This window comes from Vipera ursinii (assembly GCF_947247035.1).
Source record: "Vipera ursinii genome assembly, chromosome: 2".
NCBI lineage: Eukaryota > Metazoa > Chordata > Lepidosauria > Squamata > Viperidae > Vipera > Vipera ursinii.
The window spans coordinates 169,326,404-169,350,289 of record NC_139513.1 but is presented as its reverse complement, the minus strand read 5'-3'; the positions used below and the strand labels follow the sequence as shown (position 1 = coordinate 169,350,289).

General features: G+C 42.8%; 1 protein-coding gene across 2 annotated transcripts; it reads left to right on the top strand.

Annotated features, from left to right (window-relative positions):
- The first annotated feature begins 1,451 nt into the window (after window positions 1-1,451).
- TBC1D25 (TBC1 domain family member 25) lies at window positions 1,452-23,161 on the top strand. 2 transcript variants are annotated; one of them, XM_083356731.1, is made up of 6 exons: window positions 1,452-1,634; window positions 4,569-4,678; window positions 7,490-7,644; window positions 8,361-8,485; window positions 15,202-15,390; window positions 16,006-23,161. In XM_083356731.1, the coding sequence occupies exons 1-6, from the start codon at window positions 1,491-1,493 to the stop codon at window positions 17,362-17,364; spliced, it is 2,082 nt and encodes a 693-aa protein (XP_083212857.1). In that variant the 5' UTR covers window positions 1,452-1,490; the 3' UTR covers window positions 17,365-23,161. The 2 variants fall into 2 exon arrangements, with proteins under 2 accessions (XP_083212857.1, XP_083212858.1); XM_083356732.1 differs by lacking the exon at window positions 1,452-1,634 and adding an exon at window positions 1,788-1,928.
- Window positions 23,162-23,886: the final 725 nt, after the last annotated feature.

Genomic DNA, 23,886 nt, shown 5'->3' with positions numbered 1-23,886 from the left:
TGATGAAGCACCCACAATTTTTGAAAGCAAGCCGTTCCACTGATTAATTTTTCTCACTGTTAGGAAGTTTCTCCATATTCCAGGTTGCTTCTCTCCCTGATTAGTTTCAAATATGACCAGCAAAAACCAGGACTTCCGCTAGGTAGCAACAAGAGTTTTCTACACTTTTTTGGGTGACCATTTGACTGTCTGCCACCCAGATCGGACAATCCCAAAGTTTCGGTTTTTCCCCCACTTTCCCCCATATTATGGCAATATACCTTAGAGCAGGGGTCTTCAAACTCGGCCCTTTTATGACTCATGGACTTCAACTCCCAGAATTCCTCAGCCAGGCTGAGGAATTCTGGGAGTTGAAGTCCATGAGTCATAAAAGGGCCGAGTTTGAAGACCCCTTCCTTAGAGAAACCATGACGCCAAACGGAATCTCTCTTCTTGATGCTTGGGTATTAATGTCACTGAAACGGCCGATTGTCCCAAAGCTGCTTTTTCAAGAGGCAATTGGACTTTTTCTTTTTTTTGCTTTTCTTTGAAGACGTTTCTCTTCTCCTACAAGAAGCTTCTTCAGCTCTGACTGGAAGCTTCTTGTATGAGAAGCGAAACGTCTTTAAAGAAAAAGTCCAGTCGCCTCTTCAAAAAAAAAAAAAAGCACCTTTGGGACAAAGCACGACCTGGATGACTGAGAATCTCCATGGAGTAGACCAGGGGTAGGCAACCTCGGCTCTTTTATGACTCATGGACTCATATTGTGCAATCAATATTAAAAATCATATACAAAGGTACAAAGAAAAGGTAAATGTAAAGCAAAGGTACAAATAATTTTTTTAAAAGCAAAGTTTCCTTCTCTTCTGTCTAACCCAGGGTAGGCAACCTCGGCTCTTTTATGACTCGTGGACTTCAACTCCCAGAATTCCTGAGCCTGCCGGCTCAGGAATTCTGGGAGCTGAAGTCCACGAGTCATAAAAGAGCCGAGGTTGCCTACCCCTGGAATAGACAAACGCCCGATTAGCGTTTCGTTCGCTTTGTCTTTCGTTGTTCCGCCGCTTATTTTCGTCGAAGTCGGAAGTGGTTGCTTTTGTTTTTGTTTTTGTGTTTTTTTTAAAAGACACTCCTGCTCGTGATTTTCCCGGCCCTTTTACCGTAGCCTACAAAGCCCTGCCGCTTAAACCCACCAGCTGCCGGAAGCTTGCCTTTCAAGACGCGCGATCCGGCGCTTCCGCTCTTCGCCTTTAAGAGATAAAAGTCGACGAAGTCAAGCGCAGAAGCGGGGACTGCCGGCGAAAGCGGAAGTCATGGGCGGGGCCAATGGGAATAGAACCGCCGCTTTCTCCCCCCCCCCCACCCGCCGCTCTCCCCCTTGCGCGAGAACACCCGCGAGCTGATTGGCTGACGGCACGAGAGGCGCCCTCGGGGTGGGTGACGTCACGGGGGCGGGGCCGTCAGTGCCCCGGCGCGCGGGGCCTCCGCCGCAGAGCGAAGGTGGAGGGGTCGGGATGGCGGCGGTGGCGGCCCCGGGGGGAGCGGAGGCATCCCCGCTGCCGACTCCCGGAGGGGGTGGGGCCGGCGCCGGACCGGGACCGCGGCTGCAGCCCCAAGAAGAAGAAGAAGAACACGAAGTGGTTCGCGTGCGGGTCAAGGTGAGGGACCCGGAGGCGAAGAGGCCAGAAGTGGCCGGGTTCTGGCTGGGGAGGAAGGGAGAAGCCGCAGGTGGAGGTGCGTCCCAGGTGTTTCCCGTGGAGGCTCGAGTCTAGTCCCGCCAAACCATTTCTCCTCATAATGATGTCACAGGGCGTCCTTCCCTAACCTGGGCTCTTCAGATTGCTGAGGCTTATTAGGAGGATGTCTGGGAAATTTGGGGGCTTGGAGGGTAGCCCACAAGATGGTTGGAGCTGAATCTTCGGCAGGATGAAATGTGGATGGATAATAATTGGGTAAGGAATTATTGAAGGAATTTATTATTTATTTATTATTTATTTATTTATTTATTTATTTATTTATTTATTTATTTATTTATTTATTTAATTTGTATACCGCCCTTCTCCCGAAGGACTCAGGGCAGTGAACACGGCAATACATAATAAAAAACAGGATACAAAAATTAAAAAAGTAATTAAACAGCAATGCCCGTAAATAAATTAATACACATTAAAAGTTAAGACCGATATATACCGATATAATTTCTGTGTTTTATTCTTGCCCTGTACACCGCCCTGAGTCCTCCGGGAGAAGGGCGGTATAGAAATATTAATAAATTAAATTAAATTAAATTACCAGAGGTAAGTAGAGCTGAGGTTCCAAAATGATTCTTCGGCAGCACTTGAATAGTGGAATGAATTGTACGGAGCAATTTGGCTGTGAAATTGGTCATGTAGTTTTGGCATGGGAATCTGTTTATTTCCAAGGTAACCTTGCAAAATTATATATCTTATTGCGGGTGGCTGAGACATTGCTCTTTTGTTCAGGAAAGCAAATTCAAATTCATTATTGTTTCATAAAATGTGTTTAAGTCACTGACTGTTCAGACATCATGCTAGGCTGTGGCTTGTATTAACTGCAGCTTTTCTAAATATAACTGATACTCTGTTTAATATTAGGTTATTATTCTGGCATTCTGATTTTAAATATAACAAAACAACAATAACAATATAGAAATAAGTATATTTTGTTATTGTGCTTTATTAGATTTAATATAGCTGCCCATTCCAGTAGATTCTTCCATATTGTAAAGAACTTGTATGTTATACAGAACTATATAAAAATATTTACTGGCAAGTACAACCATCCTTGTTTAGAAATATGCCCATTGAGTTGTTGGGATCTGAGCCCTTGGTTTTTGAATTGGACACTATTGTTCTGATTCATGTCAGAATCAGGTATTTGAATCAAAATTTCAATAAATATATAGATAGTCCTTATAACAGTTCACCTATTGACCATTCAAAGTTACAGTGGCACTGAAAAAAGTATGACTTTTTCACAGTTATGTTCTTTCTAGCATTCCCATTATATGTGATCAAGATTCAGATGTTTGGCAACTGGTTCGTATTTATGACTGTGGCTCTGTCCCAAGATAATATTTGCAACCTTCTGACAAGCAAAGTCAATGGGAAAGCCAGATTCATTTAACAACTGAGTTACTAACTCATCAACTACTGTGATTCACTTAACAATTGAGGCAAGAAAGGTCATAAAATGGGGCAAAATTCACTTAACAAATGTCTCACTTAACAACAGAAATTTTGGGCTCAGTTGTGATCATAAGTCAAGAATTACCTGTAATAACTTGGACCATATTCAAGATTCCATTAAAACATGGCAATTACATTCTTGTAATATGAAGTCCCGAATCCCGAGTGCGGTGTAACAGAGTGAGCGCCTGTTACTCGTCCCAGCTTCTGCCAACCTAGCAGTTCGAAAGCACGTAAAAATGCAAGTAGAAAAATAGGGACCACTACAGTGTGAAGGTAACAGCGTTCCGTGTGCCTTTGGCGTCTAGTCATGCCGGCCACATAACCACGGAAATGTCCTCGGACAAGCGCTGGCTCTTCGGCTTTGAAACGGAGATGAGCACTGGCCTCTAGAGTCGGAAACGACTAGCACACATGTGCGGGGGAACCTTTACCTTTACCTAATATGAAGTCAGGGACGTGGTAGCTCAGTCGATCTTGCTGAGCTTGTCGATCAGAAGGTCGGCAGTTTGGTGGGTCGAATCCCTAGTGCTGCGTAGCAGAGTGAGCACCTGTTACTCGTCCCAGCTTCTGCCAACCTAGCAGTTCGAAAGCACATAAAAATGCAAGTAGAAAAATAGGGACCACTACGGTGGGAAGTTAACAGCGTTCCGTGCGCCTTTGGCGTCTAGTCATGCCAGCCACATGACCACGGAGACGTCCTCGGACAAGTGCTGGCTCTTCGGCTTTGAAACGGAGATGAGTACCAGCCCCTAGAGTCGGAAACGACTAGCACAGATGTGCAGGAGAACCTTTACCTTAATATGAAGTCAAAAACCATTTTGTCCTATATTTAGATCTTCATTTTTGTTTTTGCAACACTTTTAAATACATATAAAGAACAGAAGCTTAAATAACAGTTATCTACACTTGTGCATTTTTTGATCCTGGCCCTCAATATTTATAGTGGACTTTCATTATTTCATTTCATCTAAGTTTATGGAGTCAGTTTGTAGACTTCTTTCCCAGTGTAGTTAATAATAGATGTTTAATCTGTTGATTTGGTAAATGTACACAAATTTGTCCACTTATCACTCAAAGTTGATTTAGAGAGAGTCAATAGCAACAAGCTGTTTCTAATTTATTTTCCCTTCATTTTCTCATAGTGATTCTTCTTAAGAAAGCATGCTTATAAGTAGAGAGAGAAAATGAAATGGTAACAATATATTTTAATGCAGATCTGAAAAATGGATTGAATCAAGTGTGGTCATAAAATCTTATAATGAAACAGTAATAAACTTTCTTTGTTTTTTTCCAGGAAAGGCTGAGACTAATATGTACAGATTATGCAGATTATCCAGTTAGCACTGTTTTTAAAATCTTACTTATGTGTAATTTCTGCAGAAATGTGAAGGCTTCTTGCAACCTGAGTTCCGGACTTTTGCTGTGGACCCACAGATCACTTCACTGGATGTATTGCAACACATTCTCATCAGAGCTTTTGACCTCAATGGGTGAGTGTTAGAATATAGAATTAACAGAGTTAAGGTCTTCTAGTCCAACTCCCTGCTCAAGCAAGAGACCCCATATCCTTTCACACAAATGGCTGTCGTTTCTATTGAACAGAAAAGTTGAAATACAGATGGTATCATTTTTGTCATGTCAGTTCTGAAAAGCAAGTGCAGGGAGGATAGAAATAAGTGACCCTGTTTTTCAGCTCCCGTTGTGATGGGATCCAATTAATGAAAGCAAATTTTGCAGCACATCATTGACGGAACTGTAAGCTAGGGCTTTTTGTTTTGAGACATTGGAAAGGGAGTGAGAACTCAGAACATGAATTGTGAGCAAAGACACTTTGCATCCTTTCCCTCATTGTGACATCATATATTACATTAGCAATGAAGCTAATCTCACATTCAAAAAAGAATGTCACATACCAAGAGGAAGACTGCTAATGTTTTATGCAGGGTGCCTAGGAAAATGAGAGGATGGATGTTTTGACATGTCTGAATAAACAAAAACACTTGTTTTAGACAGCAATTTACTGCTAACTTCTCATATGATGATAAGTATAGTGAAGGAAAACAGTGCTGTTCCTTTTTTTTTGTTTATATCAGTTGGGTAGCCTGCAAAATCTACAGTTGCAAGAAAAAGTATGTGAACCCTTTGGGATTACGTGGAGTTTTGCATGAATTGGCCATAAAATGCGCTCTAAACGTCATGTAAGTCACAACAATAGAAAAACACAGTCTGCTTAAAATAATACTACACAAACAGCTGTTGTCATGTTTTAATTGAACATAAGATGGAAACATTCACGGTGCAGGGTGGAAAAAGTATGTGAACCTTTGGACTTAATAACTGGTTGACCCTCCTTTGGCAGCAATAACCTCAACCAAACGTTTCCTGTAGTTGCAGATCAAACCTGCACAACGATCTGGAGTAATTTTGGACCAGTCCTCTTCACAAAACTGTTTCAGTGTAGCAATATTCTTGGGATGTCTGGTGTGAATTGCTCTCTTAAGGTCATGCCACAGCATTTCAATCGGGTTGAGGTCAGGACTCTGACTGGGCCACTCCAGAAGGCGTATTCTGTTCTGTTGAAGCCATTGTATTGTTGAATTACTTGTGTGCTTTGGGTCATTGTCCTGTTGCATCACCCATCCTCTGTGGAGCTTCAGTTGGCGGACAGATGGTCGTACGTTTTCCTGCAAAATGTCCTGATAAACTCTGGAATTCATTTTCCCATCAATGACAACAATCCGTCCAGGCCCTGAGGCAGCAAAGCAGCCCCAAACCATGATGCTCCCTCCGCCATGTTTTACAGTGGGGATGAGGTTTTGATGTTGGTGTGCTGTGCCTTTTTTTCTCCACACATAGTGTTGTGTGTTTTTCCCAAACAACTCAATTTTGGTTTCATCTGTCCACAGTATATTTTGCCAGTAGTGATGTGGAACATCCAGGTGCTCTTTTGCAAACCTTAAACGTGCTGCAATGTTTTTTTTTGGACAGCAATGGCTTCCTCCGTGGTGTCCTCCCATGTACTCCATTCTTGTTTAATGTTTTCCTTATTGTAGATGTGTCAACAAAAATGTTAGCATGTGCCAGAGATTTCTGTAGGTCTTTAGCTGACACTCTAGGATTCTTCTTTACCTCATTAAGCATTATGCGCTGTGCTCTTGCAGTCATTTTTACAGGACGACCACGTCTAGGGAGAGTAGCAACAGTGCTAAACTTTCTCCATTTGTAGACTGTCTGTCTTACCGTGGACACATGAACATCAAGGCTTTTGGAGATACTTTTGTAACCCTTTCCAGCTTCATGCAAGTCAACAATTCTTGATCGTAGGTCTTCTGAGAGCTCTTTTCTGTGAGGCATGGTTCACATCAGACAGTGCTTCTTGAGACCAGTAAACCCAAAACAGGTGTGTGTTTTTAAAGGGCAGGACAGCTGTCAGCAACACATCCAATATCATCACACTGATTGGAGTCAAGGTTGGCTCACTCCTGGCTCCAATTAGCTCTTGGAGAAGTCATTAGGCTAGGGGTTCACATACTTTTTCCACCCTGCACTGTGAATGTTTACATGTTATGTTCAATTAAAACATGACAACAGCTAATGTTTGTGTAGTATTATTTTAAGCAGACTGTGTTTTTCTATTGTTGTGACTTACATGACGTTTAGAGCGCATTTTATGGCCAATTCATGCAAAACTCCACGTAATCCCAAAGGGTTCACATACTTTTTCTTGCAACTGTATGGAACCCCTCCCAAAAATCAGTTGTAGCTTCTCAGGATCCCAAATGGCGTGACTGGAATTGGTATTGCAATGTTTTTGTTTTCAAAATTGCTGCTGGTGGTGATGACCCTGAGAGGCATTCTCGCCTAACTCATTATCAACCTTACAATTCTCTAGTCAAACTCCTAAATGGTGAATATTTTTCAGGTCTGATTATTTTTAATCATGGGATGGTGTTATAGTTTGCCTCCTAAAGGCTACTTCGCCCCAATATTTTACCTCCAGAAAAACTGCATATAATTGGGAAGAGGAAAAAAAACCAGCCCTTTCTCTTTTTTTGGATGATCTCCTGCAACCCTTGCAATGTTGTCTAGTTGTATTATCCTCTAATGAGGATTTGGTCTGGCTCTAAACCTGTTTGGAAGCCCCACTTAAAACCAGACCTTATTTCACAGTCCATCAATGGGAGTTTGCTTAGTATATGTTGCGTGATTTCTCAGCTTGTTTTCTACATAAATATATGCCATGCTGAGAAAGAGACATTCAGCTTCAATGAAAAGAACTCTAAACCCTTTGCCTGCATCAGGAAGAAGAATTTTACCATCAGCTATCTAAGCCGAGATAAGCAAAACCAAGAAGTGTACTTGTCATTGATGTCAGACTGGGATCTGGGGATGGCCTTTGCCGGAGCCTCTAAGCCTTTTTTACAACTAAAGATAGACATCAAGCCCTTGGAAGACAGTGAGTAATTTTTACTTGTCATTAACGAAAGAGCAAATCATAAAGGTTCTATTCCCTCATACCTTGTTCCCACTTTATTGCAGAGGGCATGTTCCATCAACAGAGTTCCTTATCTTTAGCTTCTCTATTTATATTGTTCTTGGGATGGTGGCTGATAGCTGTTATAGAAGAGAAGGTATGAGTCACAGCATTGACAGATACAGCATTGTTAGGCATAGTCATGGATGGAGAAACAGCAGTAGGGTTGAACAGGTAAATCTGTGCATGTGTGTTTTGGTACATCCCACCCATTGCTTGACTCACCTGAAAGCTATCTGTTATTGGGCCCCTTTTTTGTATGGTGTACTTTACCAGCATCTCTTTCCAGTTCGTGGTATGCAAAAATTAAAACGGCTTAGAACACTGTGTATTCCAATCCCCAAAGACAAATTCAGAATTCTGGGTGACACCTCTGCTGGCTTAGACTGAAATATAAGCTTGAAAAGGCCCTATATTATTTTTCTCAAAAGAAGCAGAGTAAGTGAATTCATGATTTAGTAAATCATAATAGTTGCACTAACTTTGTTTTAAATTTTTCTTATAATGAGGTATATGAACTCTAGTTTGCAGCCTTTTTGGTAGACACCTTTGTCCCTGTGAAAGGGAGAAGGGGGAGGGGGGAAAGGGATTGGCAGAACTGGTTTGAGGAATGTGCTCACGATATCATACTCTTTCAGGCCCCCTGCTAGAAGATTGGGATATTATCAGCCCTAAGGATGTTATAAGTACCGACCAGCTGCTAGTGGAGAAGAGGTCTTTGGCAGCTGCAGCCCTGCCCTTCACCCAGTCCATCATTTCCCAGGTGGGCCTTCAGGGAGTGGAGTTGCTAACTTATATTTTCATTGGGTGGTATTTGCAAGATCTAATAATGCAAAATGCAGTGGCCTCCATTTGTATGAATCAGTTTCTATATTGCTCTATTACACTCTTGTGGAAGCAGGGTGTTGCTGTGCTCAAGATGCTGGTTGCTTTCTTTAAAGTCCTCAGTGGCTTGGGGCCTGGATATCTAAGAGATCGCCTCTCTCTGGTAAAATCTACCTATTTGCTCTGAACAGTCAGAGAAAGGCTTCCCAGGATCCCCATTTACTAGGAGATGCAGTACGAGGAGGCCTGGCAACAGCATTCTTTCTATAGCGCTCTTTGTCCTATGGAACAGCTTATGCTCCAAAGTGAGGATTGATTGGAGAATTGTAAAGGAGCTATCTTTTCCAGAGGGCTTTCAGAATGGATTCAGAAGCCATCAGAATGGGCTTTATTCTATGAAAATATTGTTTTCTACTTTTCTATTATTGCATTATCCCATGTTAATATATTAACTACTTAAAGTACAGTTAGATTGAGGAAGTGTATCAATGTCATAAATAAACATTTAGATTCTAGGACAGAAAGCAATAGAGGAGAAAAACCATCAGTTATCCCCAAACCATCAAATACAGGCTCGTTTGAAGTTACGTGATGAGCGCCCCCTAGTGTTTACAAGCAAGTCCCAAAGTTAACTAATATTACAGCACCACTGCAGTCATTCGCCCTTACAAGTGACTTGAGTGGCACTGCAACATTCACCCTATTTTCCCCCACACACTCCTCCACAACTGCTTCCCCCTCCCTTCCTGCTGCAACGGACTTACTTACTTTACAAAAATCCTCTCTACTGCCGTTTCTTTCCTTTTGAAGGAGAGGAGAGTCGGCTTGGAAGTGCTTTTTGCACCGAGAATGGAAATTTCTGGAGTCCGTGACCTCGCGTGAGTGTTTGAAGCTGTGCCAAATCATGGACCTCAGAGACTTTCATTCTCTATGCAAAATGTGCCTGTCTCCTGCTCCTGCCCCCAGCTCCCTTCTGCCTTGGAAACTCCGTTCTGGGCAGCAGGAGCTTGGAGCAGTCCTCCGAGAGCTGGATCCAGCCTCCAGAGGCATGCAGAATTCCACCCCCCACCCCAACCTCCGTTCCTGGCGCAAACAGCTAGGAAAACGCCTTTGAGTCATGGATCAGGCCCTTGGAAGCTTCCATCCCCCCCATGGCCCGATCCAGGCTCCGGAAGCCTTTTCCATGCCTCTACCACCCAGATTTGCGGCCAGGGTACCCTTCTGCGTCCCCCCCTGCGGCTTGATCCGGTTTCCGGAGGCCTTTTCCAGGCCGCTGCACCCCGGATCTGAGGCCGGGATAGGCTTTCACACACACACACACACACACACACACACACACACTCTCTCCAGCAGCCCAATCCAGGCTCCGGAAGTCTTTTCAGGCCGCTGCGGTCTAGATCTGAGGCTGGGGAACGCTTCTGTGACACACACACACACACACACACACACACACACACACACATCCCTCCCGGGCAGCCTGATTGGGCCTGGGAAAGTCCTCCAGAGCCCAGATCAGGCCAGACAGGGTGCGCTGTACCATTCCCCAGCCTCAAATCCGGGCGGCAGCTGGAACCGCGGTAGAGAGAAGGGAGGGGGAAGCATGTGGTATCTTAGGGGCCTGTTCCAGCACTAGGCCCTCCATGGTCTTCCCCACCCTGAGATACCTCATGTTTACTTAACGAGCTGCGTGCGTTTTAACAAGCAAGAAAGTGATCTCACTAAAGGAACAATATTCACTCTATGAGTTTTCAGGTTACAAGTGGAAAGGGCAGGCTCTATTTCAGGGCTTTTCAACCTTTTCACCCATTGTACCACTTTTAGGGTAAGGCAACATCCGAGTACCACCAGTCACCCAGCAAGGTGCCAAAAACTTGACCAAAAAAAAAAGGAAAAAAATGATAAAGTACAGGTAGTCCTCAGCTTACAACAATTCGCTCAGTGACTGTTCGAAGTTACAACGGCACTGAAAAAAGTGACTTGTGACCATTTTTCACAGTTTTGACTGTTGCAGCATCCCCAGGGTCATGTGATTTACATTCGCATGCTTGGCAACTGATTCATACTTATGACGTTCACTGTCCCAGGGTCATGTGATCACCTTTTGCAACTTTTTGACAAGCAAAGTCAGTGGCTGGGGGGGGGGTCGTGGCCAGCTCATCACTCAGGTTGCAGGGTTCCTGTGGGGGGGGGGAAATCCGTGGGTCTTTGGTGGAGGGGGGTGGGACTAGGCTGGGTGCCTTCCCTCCCTCTCTCCCATTGTCCCTTCTTTTCTTCCTTCCTTCCCTCCCTCTTTGTCCCTTCCTCCTTTCCATTGTCCCCCCCTCCCTCTCATTTTCCCTCCCTCCCCTTTGTCCCTTCTTTCCTTCCTTCCCTCCCTCCCTTCCCTCTTTTGTCCCTTTCTTCTCTCCCTCCCTCCCTCTTCCTTTTCTTTTTAATGTTGGCACAAAGTTTAAACTTGTGCGTTCAGCCCATACATTTAACCCACCCAAAACTGTCCCATTCCGTTGCCAGAACAAGAAAGGGGGCTTTGGGAACCAAAACAAACCAAACTGCCTGGATTTCCTAACCTGCCTGACACCCTCCTGGGCGGGTTGCTCAAGCTAAGCAGCATCGGCATGCAAAGGAAGAGGTGCTGCTTCTGGACAAACGTCCCCCCCCTGCCCGCCATTGTGCCTGATCCAACACCCACCACCAGCAGCAGCCCCCTCCCGCCAGGCGGCGAAGAGAGCAGGAGGGGAGCGGAACGCTGGGAGCCCTCCAGAGCGGTTGGGGCCGGTTGCAAGCTCGCCACCCCCCTCCTGCTCTCTTCACCGCCGGGAGCAGCCACTGGGAGGCCAGCGGAACGCAGCCAGGGCTGGTTCCAGACTTGCCACCTTTCCCCTGTTCTCCTCACCGGCTGGGGTCGCCGCCAGGGAGCCCTCAGACTACTGGGAGCTCTGCAGAGGGCGCGGGACGATCCGGCATCACGCTGTGGGGAGGGGAATCCCAGTGGCGTCCTCCTGGCTGCAGGCATGGACCTCCCCTGCAGTGGAGACCCCGTAGAAACCCCGCTCGAGTGTTTGGGAGGAAAGGCGGGGCTCCCTTCTTTCGGCGAGCGCAAAAGATGTCTGGACGGAACAAGCCTAGCCAGGTTCTACCAGCCACCAGCCCCGCCCACATGCCCTCACCACCCGCAAGCCTTTTTTTTTTTTTTTTACTAACCTGCTTTCAGCTGCATTCCGTTTCTCCGCTTCTCTGGCTTTGCCATGTGTTTGTGGGACTATCAGCAAAAAAGAAAAAAAAAATTCCATGAGGCTTTCTAACTTCTCGCGAGATCTCGCGAGAAGTTAGAAAGTCTCATGGAACTTTGTTTTGTCCCACAAAAACGCGGCTGAGAAGCGAATGGAGAAACGGAATGCAGCTAAAAGCAGGTTAGTAAAAAAAACGCTTTTTACTCTTTTTTTTACTTTTTTTTTTACAGTGCTGTTCAACCGCTCCTACGAGTACCACCAGCCAGGTGCTCGCTTACCTCTAGTGGTACGCGTACCACTGGTTGAAAAGCCCTGCTCTATTACACTCATAACTTGACTACCTGTGTACCATTATCCTCCAATTTCACTGTACCCATTATAGCATAGTATATAATAGCAGTAGTAATAATAACATACTTTATTATGCTACTCAAGGTGATTTACAAATTATTTTGTACCATTATAGTAGTAATAGTCATGCTACTATTACACAACAATAATTGTAGTAGTAATAGTTATTAGGTTACCTCTGGGCCCATTTATTTCCAAAGACTACTGTCTTAGCAGGCTATTGATTCTAACTGTGTGTCACGCTTTTCGATGTGACAAGAACTAAGTTATTGGTATGGCACAGCAGTGCCCTCTCAAGTATCCTATAAATTGATGTCATGTTTGGAGGCTTGAATAGAAAGAATTCACCTTTTTTTTAGCTTTTCATATAATCCTATTTATGTAGCGGGACCCAGGTGAAAATTGAACTGCATCTTTATAATTTCAGCACTGGTCCTTAGGAGGGTTTGCTTAGTCACTAGGAATTTCTAATTTGCCAACTAGGTCAGATGTAAGAGGAAGAAGATTTTGCTTGATTGGCAAGAGCCACGCTCAGCTTCCCCAAAGCTTCCTCAGTTTACACTTATCCTCTGTACTGTATAAAATGGGTCTACAGTGGAAAGAGAGAAAGAGAAAGGAAGAGGAGACAGAAAGCAGGCTCAACATCATATCGACATCTGTGCAGAGGCCCAGATGATTTGCTTTTAGTCATCCTCTCTCAGATGCATTCAGGACCCTCTTGTTTTTTTTGGGATTGCCACAAGGTTTACTAAATTTTGCCTCTCACGTATTGGAAAGAAAAATCTAAAGCATCTTTTTTTTTTACTTTTTTCCGTAACTTGGCTAAAGGGAGAAGTTCTTAGCAAAAAGGTTAAAACTCCAGATGAACAGATTGTAAAAGATATTTATGCAGGTTGCCAGTAGTCAGGTCATTGATCTGACTGATGGCAGTCTGTCATAAGTATCTTTTACCAGAGAACTCTTGGGAGAAAGGGCTGGCCGATTAAAATTTAAATGTGGTAAAATCTGGTGCTGAGTTGAGGACTAGCTCTGAGTCCCTTATGGAGAGGAAGAAGCTGAAGAGAGATCCTCCCTGAAACTTTGCAGTATTTCTCTAGTAGTTGTGCAGCATGTGCTTTAGTCTGGCAAGATTCCTATCTATAAGCGAGCAAGAAGAGAAGAGAAAAGAGAAGAGAAATTTTATTGTCACTTTAAATGTGCACTAATCAGCATACATTAAAATGATATTTCATTGCATTCAGCTCTCGGGAAAATACCATTATGCATAAACCGACATACACACACATATGTGACAGAGAAACATCACAGTCTAGTTTGAACGTATACATATACATGGGGGGAAAAAGAATCTTGTGAATTTACAAGACGGATGGCAGAAGGAGCAAAGCTGTTACAAAATTTTTAATTTATTTTATTTTAATTCCATTTATATCCTGCCCTTCTCCGAAGACTCAGGGCGGCTTACAAGCTTAGCAGTAGCCTTCATTCTATGTATATGCCTGCTTGTTAGGGCTTTCACACACACACACACCCCAAGCGGCATTATTACAAAGTCAGCTTAATTGCCCCCAACAATCTGGGTCCTCATTTTACCTACCTCGGAAGGATGGAAGGCTGAGTCAACCTTGAGCCTGGTGGGATGCAAACCTGCACTAATTGCAGGCAGCTGGTGTTACTTAAGGAGGCATTAGCCCACTGCTCCACCAAGGCTCTAGTAGTCCTGCTAGAAATACTTCAGAATCTTCTCCCAGGCGGGAGCAACAGAAACATTCCATGAAATGGGTGTGTGGGGGGTCTCTAACAATGCTCTGAGCTCTAAGCACATAGAAGCGCTTGTAAGCAGCATCCTGAATAACGGGAGGCAAGCTTCCTATGATCTTCTCCGCTGTCCTTACCCCCCTCTCTGTATGGATGTTCTGTCTGAGGCACTGCTGCCACCAAACCAGACCAGCGATGCAGTTTGTTGAAACGCTCTCCATTGTGCCTCTGTAAAAAGTGGCCAGGGAAGAAGGAGAAAGATGTGCTGTCCTCATCCGATGAAAGAAATGCAAACACTGGTTTGCACGCTTCACTAAGGATAACGTATGAAGAGACCGAGTCAGATTGTTAGTTATCTGCACCCCCTTAATACTGTTAACCACCTCCACAGCTGCAGCCGTGATACAAAGTGGAGTATGACTATGCCGGCTTAATGATCTTTGTTTTATTAACATTCAAAACCAGGTTATTTTTATTGCACCACTCCACCAAAGCCTTCACGTTCTCCCTATAACAGACATGTCAAACACAAGGCCCGGGGGCCGGATCCGGCCCACGAAGTGGTTTCATGCAGCCCGTGAAGCCATCCTGGAAACAGTGAGGGAACGGCCCCCACTGCCTTGGCCCTGGCCCAGAGACCCTCTTTCTGCCAGAGACCCTCAGATCTGTCCCACTCCTGCCCAGGCCCCCATAGGCACCCTTGATGCGAACGATGTAGAGCTGGCCACGCCCACCCAGTAGGCCATACGCACTCTAGCCACGCCCACCCAGTAGGCCACACCCACCCTGGCCATACCCACCCGGCCCCTTGAGGGCAACCGCAATGCTGATGCGGCCCTCAATGAAATTGAGTTTGACACCTCTGCCCTATAAGAATCTTTCTTATCCCAGATAAGACCCACCACTGCCGTATCATCCCCATACTTCACAATACGATTCGGAGCAGACTTGGCACGGCAGTCATGGGTCATCAAAGTGAACAATAACAGACTCAGAGCACAGGCCTGTGGGGAACCCGTACTCAAAAAGATGGAAACTTTCCTTCCAACTCGTAACAAACTGAGGCCTATCAATAAGGAAGTATCCAGTAACAACAACATATTACTCTGATCAGCTCATTGTATGGCTTCTGATTTCTTGTGCCTGACACTAATTACTCTCTTTCAGCCTTCCATTTTTTAAGGAGCAGTTAACTAAAATCTTGCATATTAAAACACAGAACTATTTGTGATGGGTGGCTTGGTTTTTTTCCCCTTCCATCTTTAAGTCATTGAGTGTTTGTTGACCTCAGCTTGCTTTTTTGGCTTTTTGTCAGGTGGGACGGACATTGTCAAAGGTCCAGCAGGCACTCAGCTGGTCCTATGGGGAGGATGTCAAACCTTTCAAACCTCCTTTGAGTGACTCAGAATTCCATACGTATTTGAATCATGAAGGCCAGTTGTCAAGACCAGCAGAACTGCGCCTCCGAATCTTTCACGGTGGAGTTGAGCCTTCATTGCGCAAGGTGAGAACGGACATTTGGGGACCAAGATTCTGTCTTGAGAGATTGATGCGAGATATAATGAGGAAGAGGAAAACCTTCTATTCTTTTGCTTTCACTTTGAAGCAATAATCTTGGCCTTCCTAAGTGCTGGTAGTAGTTGTCCGCTCCTTCTTATAGGGCCATGGTGGTGAACCTGTGCCACGCGTGCCACAGTGGCACGCAGAGCCCTCTCTGTGGGCAGGCGTGCCATCGCCCCAGTCCTGGGTCTCCAGCTGGGTTTTATAAAGCGTTTTTGCTTTAGGCCTCAGCCGCCGTGTGCAAAAAAAAAAGAGGTTCAATCAATCAATTTCAACTCGCGGGAAAAAAAGATCTCACAAAGTTGGAATTGATTGATTGAACTTTTTAGTCCCACCCAGTCTGCCGTTACCACTGCAGCCATGCCCAGCCAATGGGCCACACCCACCCGGCACCCGACGATACATAGGTGGGTTTTGGCTTGCAGTTTGGGCACTCAGTCTCTAAAAGGTTCGCCATCACTGTTATAGGGGAAAGATTTATTCCTGTAGCTGATCCATCAGCTAGTCACTATTGATAAAGAAAGTTGGTTTTAAAGCTGAATCTACCCTATCTTTGCAGGTTGTTTGGAGATATTTGCTAAATGTCTATCCTGATGGCTTGACTGGACAGGAGCGTATGGATTACATGAAGCAGAAGACACGTGAGTATGAACAATTGAAGGGGGAATGGGAAGCACGGACCAACCCTGAAGACCTGGATTTCATCCGTAGTAACGTGCTGAAGGATGTTCTGCGAACAGATCGCACTCATCCCTACTATGCTGGTTCAGATGATAATCCTCACCTGACAGCCCTGCATGATCTTCTGACCACCTATGCTGTGACCCACCCACAGATTTCCTACTGTCAGGGTATGAGTGACATTGCTTCTCCCATCCTGGCTGTAATGGACAGTGAAGCACATGCCTTCATCTGCTTCTGTGGCATCATGAAACGCCTGGAAGGTAACTTTCAAGTAGACGGTGAAGTCATGTCAGTTAAATTTACCCATCTCAAGCTTCTCCTCCGCCATTCAGATCCAGATTTCTACTCCTACCTCCTGTCTCGGGGTGCTGATGACCTCTTCTTTTGCTATCGTTGGCTGTTGTTGGAGCTGAAACGGGAGTTTGCATTTGAGGATGCCTTGCGCATGCTGGAGATCACATGGAGTTCCTTTCCTCCTGATCCTCCAGAGAAGGAAGTGGAATTGGTGGGCCCTCCAGCCAGGCCCGGAGACAGCAGCCAGTCTGTCCGAAGGAGACACATGCTACGCCCCGCTTGTAGTTTTGAGGCAGCTGGGGATCGGCCATGCCAGGGGGCAGTTGCTGAAGAGAAGGTATTAGTAAAGCAGTCTAGTTTTGGGGAATTCAAGTATTACATTGCTCATAATGAAGACTGTTTGGAGGATGACCCGTCTCCCAGATCTCAGCACTCAGTGGATGAGAAGGAAGATTGCACCAGTGAGCAGGATCCATTGATTCAGACAACTAACATGGCTAAATCCTTCTCTGCTCCATCTCTTCGGGCCTTGACACCACCCTCTCGAGATTCTGTCTCCTCCTCAACTAATGGCAACGAGGAAAGTCAGTCAGAGGAAGAGAAGGGAGACTCAGTAGTTAATACCCCTTCTTCTCCTTCCCATGGACCTTCTACTCCTCCTGCCCTAGCCAGCCTCCCTCCTCCGCAAGAATTTGGCAAAGGCAACCCCTTTGTACTCTTCCTATGTCTTGCCATTCTTTTGGAGCATCGAGACCATATAATCAAAAACAACATGGACTACAATGAGTTAGCCATGCATTTTGATCGCTTGGTCCGCCGGCACAACCTTAACAAGATCCTTCACCGTGCCAAGGCCCTGTTTGCTAACTACTTACAGTCAGAAGTCTGGGATTCTGAAGAGGGAGATGAGGCAGCAGCCGAATCTCCTGCGGTTTCATGATTCCCCCTTCGTCTTGATGTAGGGACAGGTTCCCTGCGATCATTATGGTGCAAGCATCGATGTGGAAGAGTGTTCAGTGAAGTAATCCAATTTAGACTCAATCGTTCAGCAATCCTTTTGGAAGATGGTCTGGAGCAACTAGATTGGATTGCCACTCAATACACCTTCTGTATCTAATGTACTCTGTTTTTAACTAAATCTTTGGGCAAATTTCCCATCCATTTTGGTACCCCCTTCCATTCCAAGTGCTAAATAGTCTTTCTAAGAAGATTTACCCTGGAGCAGCCAGGTTCTTCCCATTTCCCCTCCTTAATCAATATTTCCCAAATATTTCTCCCTCTGTCTACTGCCCACTTCATTTCTTAAGATGTTGGTTGCTAAGAGACCCAGCCTGATTTCTGATCCTTCTGGAACCAGGATTTTTTCTTCCACATAGCCTTGCCAAAACATTTTTAATGTTCCATCATGGTATATTTTTATTTTCTGGCAGTTAGAGCTTATCAAGTTCTGCAAAGATGTTTCAGCTTAAAAAATTGCCTCATATGCTTATTTCAGGGTTTTTTTGGTCCAGGTTTAGCTTTTTTTAAAGCATTTTATTTCCTCTGGGGCTTCTGTTCCACTTGTAGCTTCTGATCATTAAAAAAAACCATAATGTCCATGTAAAAACAAAACACACTGGATGTGTTAAAAACCAAAGGAGAGTCAACAGTTTAAAGAGAGGTTGGGCCGTGAGAGTAAATGGAGACCTGATGCCAAAGTGCCCTTACAGAATAAATTGGAGGTGTGCAGTACTTTATGCTGTACTTGCACGTGCCTTTTAATTAGTTGTCTTCCCAATAACATATCATCCAAGACTGACTCTCTGCACATATAACCATGTCTGAATAGGTGAGGTCCATTTGTAGGTGGTTTAGCTGGCCCTTCCTATACAAATCCAGATCCCTGCTCAATGTGGCAGATTGTCATATGATAGCTCTAAACTATGTAGCAGGAAATTCTGTACCATGCAGCTCGACAGAAGTCATTTCTAGTATTATTTGTTAAGCTGACACCAAGGAGGAACACACAATACTGCATGCAATTTGATTTCCTGCCAGAGACTTTTGAATCTTTGAATCTCCTCAGTGGCTATTTTAGGATTAAGATAAAAATAGATCCCTGCTTTTGCCTTTTGCTGTGGTTAAACTAGAGGAGAGAGGGGATCAGAGATTGAAGAGAGTGCTGAATGATGTCAGATCTGAGCTAGGTTGGTTGCATCCTTCTGTCTAGGTCCAAAGTCATCTTGCCTAGAAAACTTAATTCCCATTCGGCTTTAATCAGTTGTGCAGAAAGGCAAAAATCTTGGTATCAACCCAGTGTGTTCCTTGAAGTCAATTTTCTACATGTAACATCATCAGGCAGTTTGAATCCATATTTCTTTTAAGTTAGGCATCTTCTGCATCTGTTAATGTTTTATTTTGAGACACAGGGAGGAAGAAATGTCTTCCCTTAGTAATGTTGGATATACAAGCACATGGCTATTGACTTTTTTCCCTTAGTCTCAACCTTTGTTTATAGATTGGGTAAAGCTGGCATGCAGGTTTTTTTAAATCCATTTTAATTAAATGGCCACTAAAAAGAGCTGTAACTTAATTTAATCTAACCTATGAAGCAACAGTGAAACATGTCTATAAAGTAGGGACAGTCAACCTGTCACATCCACAATCCCTTTCCATTAGTTTTCTTAGCTAGAGTGAATGAGACTTTGTAACATCTGGAAGACTTCAATCCTATTGCGAAGTATTCTTTATCTGTTTGGATTGATAGCATTTATGAAGTTGGATTATTTGCAGGGATGACGATATTTAATCAAAAGATTTAAACTTCAAGCCTTTTGGAGAGGCTAAGGAAAGGGCATTTGAGTTTCCCATACTGATAGTTAAAGTGTGCTACTACCAACTCATGGTTGTAAATGGTGCCTTAAGATCTTTGATATTAATGAGGTGCATCCTCCCACAATGTAGAAGACAACCTGTCTTGCTTTTAAGGAAATCATAGTCTTAATTTACTCAGCTGTTTCCTGGGTGAACAATATGAGTCATGAACACAACATTTGGAGGTCAAAAGCGAGTCCGGTTTTATGGATTACAATTAGCATTCCTAATTATTTCTCAACACTTTCCCCTTTTGTGTAATAATACGATCTGGGACCATCACATGACACTTATCATATCCTATTTTTCTATAGGGTTCTATATCTGTTTCCAACCAAATGTCTCCCTTGCATTGGTTTTAGTGATCTTGAAACCTCAGAATTACTCAGACTGCTAGTTCAAATCTCGTGATATAAATTGCCCTACATTCTGATTCATGCTGATGGTATTCCAACTTGTGTAACAATAGCTACTGTTGTTGGAGGGCAACCAGGCAGACTGTGGGAATGCCAAAATATCAAGACCATCTCTAATTTTTTCTGTGCTCCATGTTGCCTAAGCAAGCTTCCTATCTAGTTTATAACAGTGCTTCTCCATGAAAAATGTTGTTTCTTCTAGAAAAGATTCCTGCCTAAGAATCAGTTGCTATTTTCCAACATGATTTGCCATTAGAAAAAAGTAAGAGTTGTATTACCATAGGTTTACATGAAAGCATGCATGTAATGAACTATAATTAGTTGAGGCTGGAATTTGAAGCCATATGTTAACCTTCTCACATAACATCTGAGAATATAAGAGCGGTCAAGGGATATTATAACATCATGCTAGTCCTTAGATGGTCCAGGCTGACTTGAGACCAGATATGAAGTCTCTAGCCATATTTACCTGCATATTTCAAAATACTAGTGAGAGGTGGGTACATTTTACTGCCTCCCTAACTGAACATTTCATATACTGCTGGTGATACTGAATTGGATAGAATATGAATAAGAGTACCTTGAGGTAGACAAAACTCATGGATTTCCTCAAAAGATCTGAGGCAGTAAGATGACATGGAGCAACAATAGCTATTTCATAGACTTCCATTGTGTGAAATTAATTTTTTTGTTTTAATTTGGCTTGGGCATGTATTTTAATCAACGCAAATTCTGAAGCACTTCAGTTTAGTTTATTTGGCCCAAGCCAACCTCACTTTTGATTCTTGATTTGTAGGTAAAGGGCTAACATTGCTGTGTTTAAGCTGTGGCATTTTTTCAGGAGGCAACCCCTTTTCTTTTTAGCTTATCCCTTTTTAATCAGCTGAAATTTCTAACAGAGCTGTCAGTACAAAATAGTTACTAATGGAACCGTATCTGTTGCATTAGTTTTAAGTGTCTAATTTTCAACAGTAAGTAGATTGCACGCAACATATTTTATTCTGACTTGTGGAGGGTGGATCACAGACTCCCCTTGGTGATTTGCTTCCTCCGTGGTGCTATTGGAGTCACTGTGTCTCAGCCAGGTTCTCTTGGTTATTTGTTTAACTTCCGGACAACTGGTATACAATCTGGATAGCTTTTAAAATGTTTCCCTTTCTTATGAGGACAGGACGGGCCTGACCTCTGCCTTTTCCTATGCTCAGAAAACTTATTTTAGGATTAAATTTGGACCTGCCACCAAGTTTGAATACAGAGGTAAGACTCAATCATAATAATAGTCTGTATGTGTACACTTGTTTTGAACCTTGGTATAATGGACTGACTGATTGGGAGGTAAAGGTGTCCATTTTATCTCAGATGTCAAATCACAAATTACATACTAAATTGTGATTCATCTCTTATGAGGCGAACTCTGTAAGATAAGTAAAACTAACCTGAATTTAAGTTCCTTCTTCAGATTACTTCAGATGCAACAGACATATCTTCAGAGAGATATTCAACTGAAATTTAGTCTCTTGCATCCTAAGTCTTTAAATGGGAGTCTATGAAATGAGAATTCACCATACTGCTTTGACTAAAGAAATCTTTCCTGTATTTCAAAAACATGCAAATCCTTCATGTTCATGAAAGATTAGGAACCGAACACATCTCCATGCAATTGGCAGTGATGCTGTAATTGTATAATTTTCAGCCCCTTTTAATTAATTGCTTGACTTGAGTGACCACCCAAAGTTTATGCTTTGGATAATGGAATTGACTACGGTAATACTATATTGCAAAAATAATTGGTTTTATCAGTGGGAGGAGAAGATATCTTAACAGACTCTCTCTGTATTGTTGAGGTGTCCCTGAACTTTCCTTGCCTTATAATCCCTTGCCTGCTGCTCTGGATTTTCTTCCCTCTCTACTGTTATCACCAACAATAATGTTTTAATTCAGATTTTCCTGTCTTTCTCAGACAGAGAATCTGACTATTGGGCAGCTACCACATGGAGATGGATCTGATCTAGTCATTAAAATTCATTGAAACAGCCTGGTGGTTTGAGTGAAATGAACATAAATTCTTTTGTGCTCTGGTTTTGGTGAGGTTTGCATAAGGATTTTGTCATGATTCTTTAATGGCAGAAATAGTGGTGATAATACTTGTATGCCTTATTTCTGCTTCTTTGATGTACACCAAAAGGTTAGTCCAGCTGGGGATTTATTACAGGGGTCCAAATACTCCCCCCTTGATAACTTTGAGAACTATGTTACAATTGATATTATTTATCAACCAATCTCTGTGTACAAATGCTATAATATTTATATGACTCCATCTTTGGAGCCTCCTATGGTACTTGAAAGCTGGTGGCCAAATTCTGTTGGATTTCCTTCCTCCGTTTCTATTCCCAGACCTGAGAGAAGACTTTTAATTTATTAAAGCGTGTTATTATTCTGTGCTATATTTATATATTTTTATCTTGCCATTGTGTTCTTTTTTTGTGCTATTTATTTATACAAGGGTTTTTCATTTCTTTTTGTTGTGATGCTTTACATTTGTAACGGACTTGTGAAGAGCACTAAGGCTTTAAAGGAAAGTTGTGGTGCCAGAACCCTGGTGCTCGTATATTTGGTCTCGTATCCTTGTAGTGTTACACAGAGTCTTAAAAAGATGGTGAGCTTGTTTAAAACTGAAGAAAACCCTTCTGAAAATTAGGTTTCCAGTAAAAAGATAGAAGAGGGCTGAATAACCTGTGTAACTAAAAGTATATAAAGTGGCCCGCTCAGATAGAGGTGCTTCAGTGCCATCGAGACCCATTGTACCTACAGTTTTGGGAAGTTGCCCTAAGGCACCTGTGAAATGAACAGTAATACAAAAGGAACTCTTCAGTTCATTTGTTTGAGGTTTGCACAAGAACATTCCCAATATCCTCTATAAATGCATAGAAAGGTGGTACGTGGAGTTCCTACCTCAGCATCAAGATATTTTGGCTGCCTATAGTTCTGGATTGTTAGTCATATTAAGGTTTAAATTTGTTGTGATGGGCCGAGAAATTGGAAACCTTTAACCTATATTCTTGATAACCTAGTCGCTTAGGTTCATTCCACTGGGATAATTTCTAAGCTTCAGTGGATCAGGAATTGATTGGTCATCACCAGCAGGTCTGAAGAAGAAATCAAAAAAAGAAGTGACCAGAGAAAGGCTGTATGATATTTAGAATTAATTTTCTGTTTCAGCCCTCACTCCGCCTCCTCAGGACAAGGAATTTATACTGTTGCATGCTTGACAGTACCTTTCTCATATAAACTTTTTCTGTTTGGCTCATGTACTTATGTAACTATTTTCCAATTTTATCTCCTCTTAATGTATTACCATTAAATTCAGATGGCCATTTTTCCTGCTGGGCCTCAAGACATTTTTGTCTCTCTTGCTTAAAACCAATGTGATAAAGGTTTGAAAGACTGAATAAAAAACTGTTCCTTGTTGCCTTGGTTTGTGAATTATAGGAGTGGACCAGCCCAGCTTTGTGCTTTTATTTATTTATTTTATTTATTTATTATTTAAACTTGTATACCGCCCTATTCCCGTAGGACTCAGGGCGGTTTACAGGGAAAAATTAAAAATACATACATACAAAGTTAAAGGTAATTTAATTTGTTAAGGTAATTTACATTTCCTTTGTTATCAGATTCTAATGTCAGCTTAGTGTCTATTGATTAAGTTGTTGAGAACTGGAGGAGAGAAAAAGAATCCTTTTTTTCATATTTTATTTTATTTTCTTATTCTTTACATACATATGTTAATTTTCCAAACAACGTGTGAGCTGAGTTCATAATCCATTAATACTTATACAAATTTCATTTTTTGGTTTTCTTTTCCAACCATTTATAAAATAAGTTCCAGCTTTCATAATATTCTGATTTTTCTTTATCCTTTAATCTCATAGTTAATCTGTCCATTTCTGCACATTCCAGTATCTTCTTTATTAGTTCTTCTTCTGATGGTACTCGTTCATTTTTCCAGCATGAGACAAAGAATCCTTATCTTGCATTAATATAGTGGCTTCAAGACAAAGGAGGATGAGTAGCTAACAAAAGCAAAATATGGCCAAAACAAATACTTAATATTTTAATGGAGAATACCTTAGTCTTAAAAATACTGTATTTTCTGGCATATAAGACAACTTTTTAACCCAGGAAAATCCTCTCAA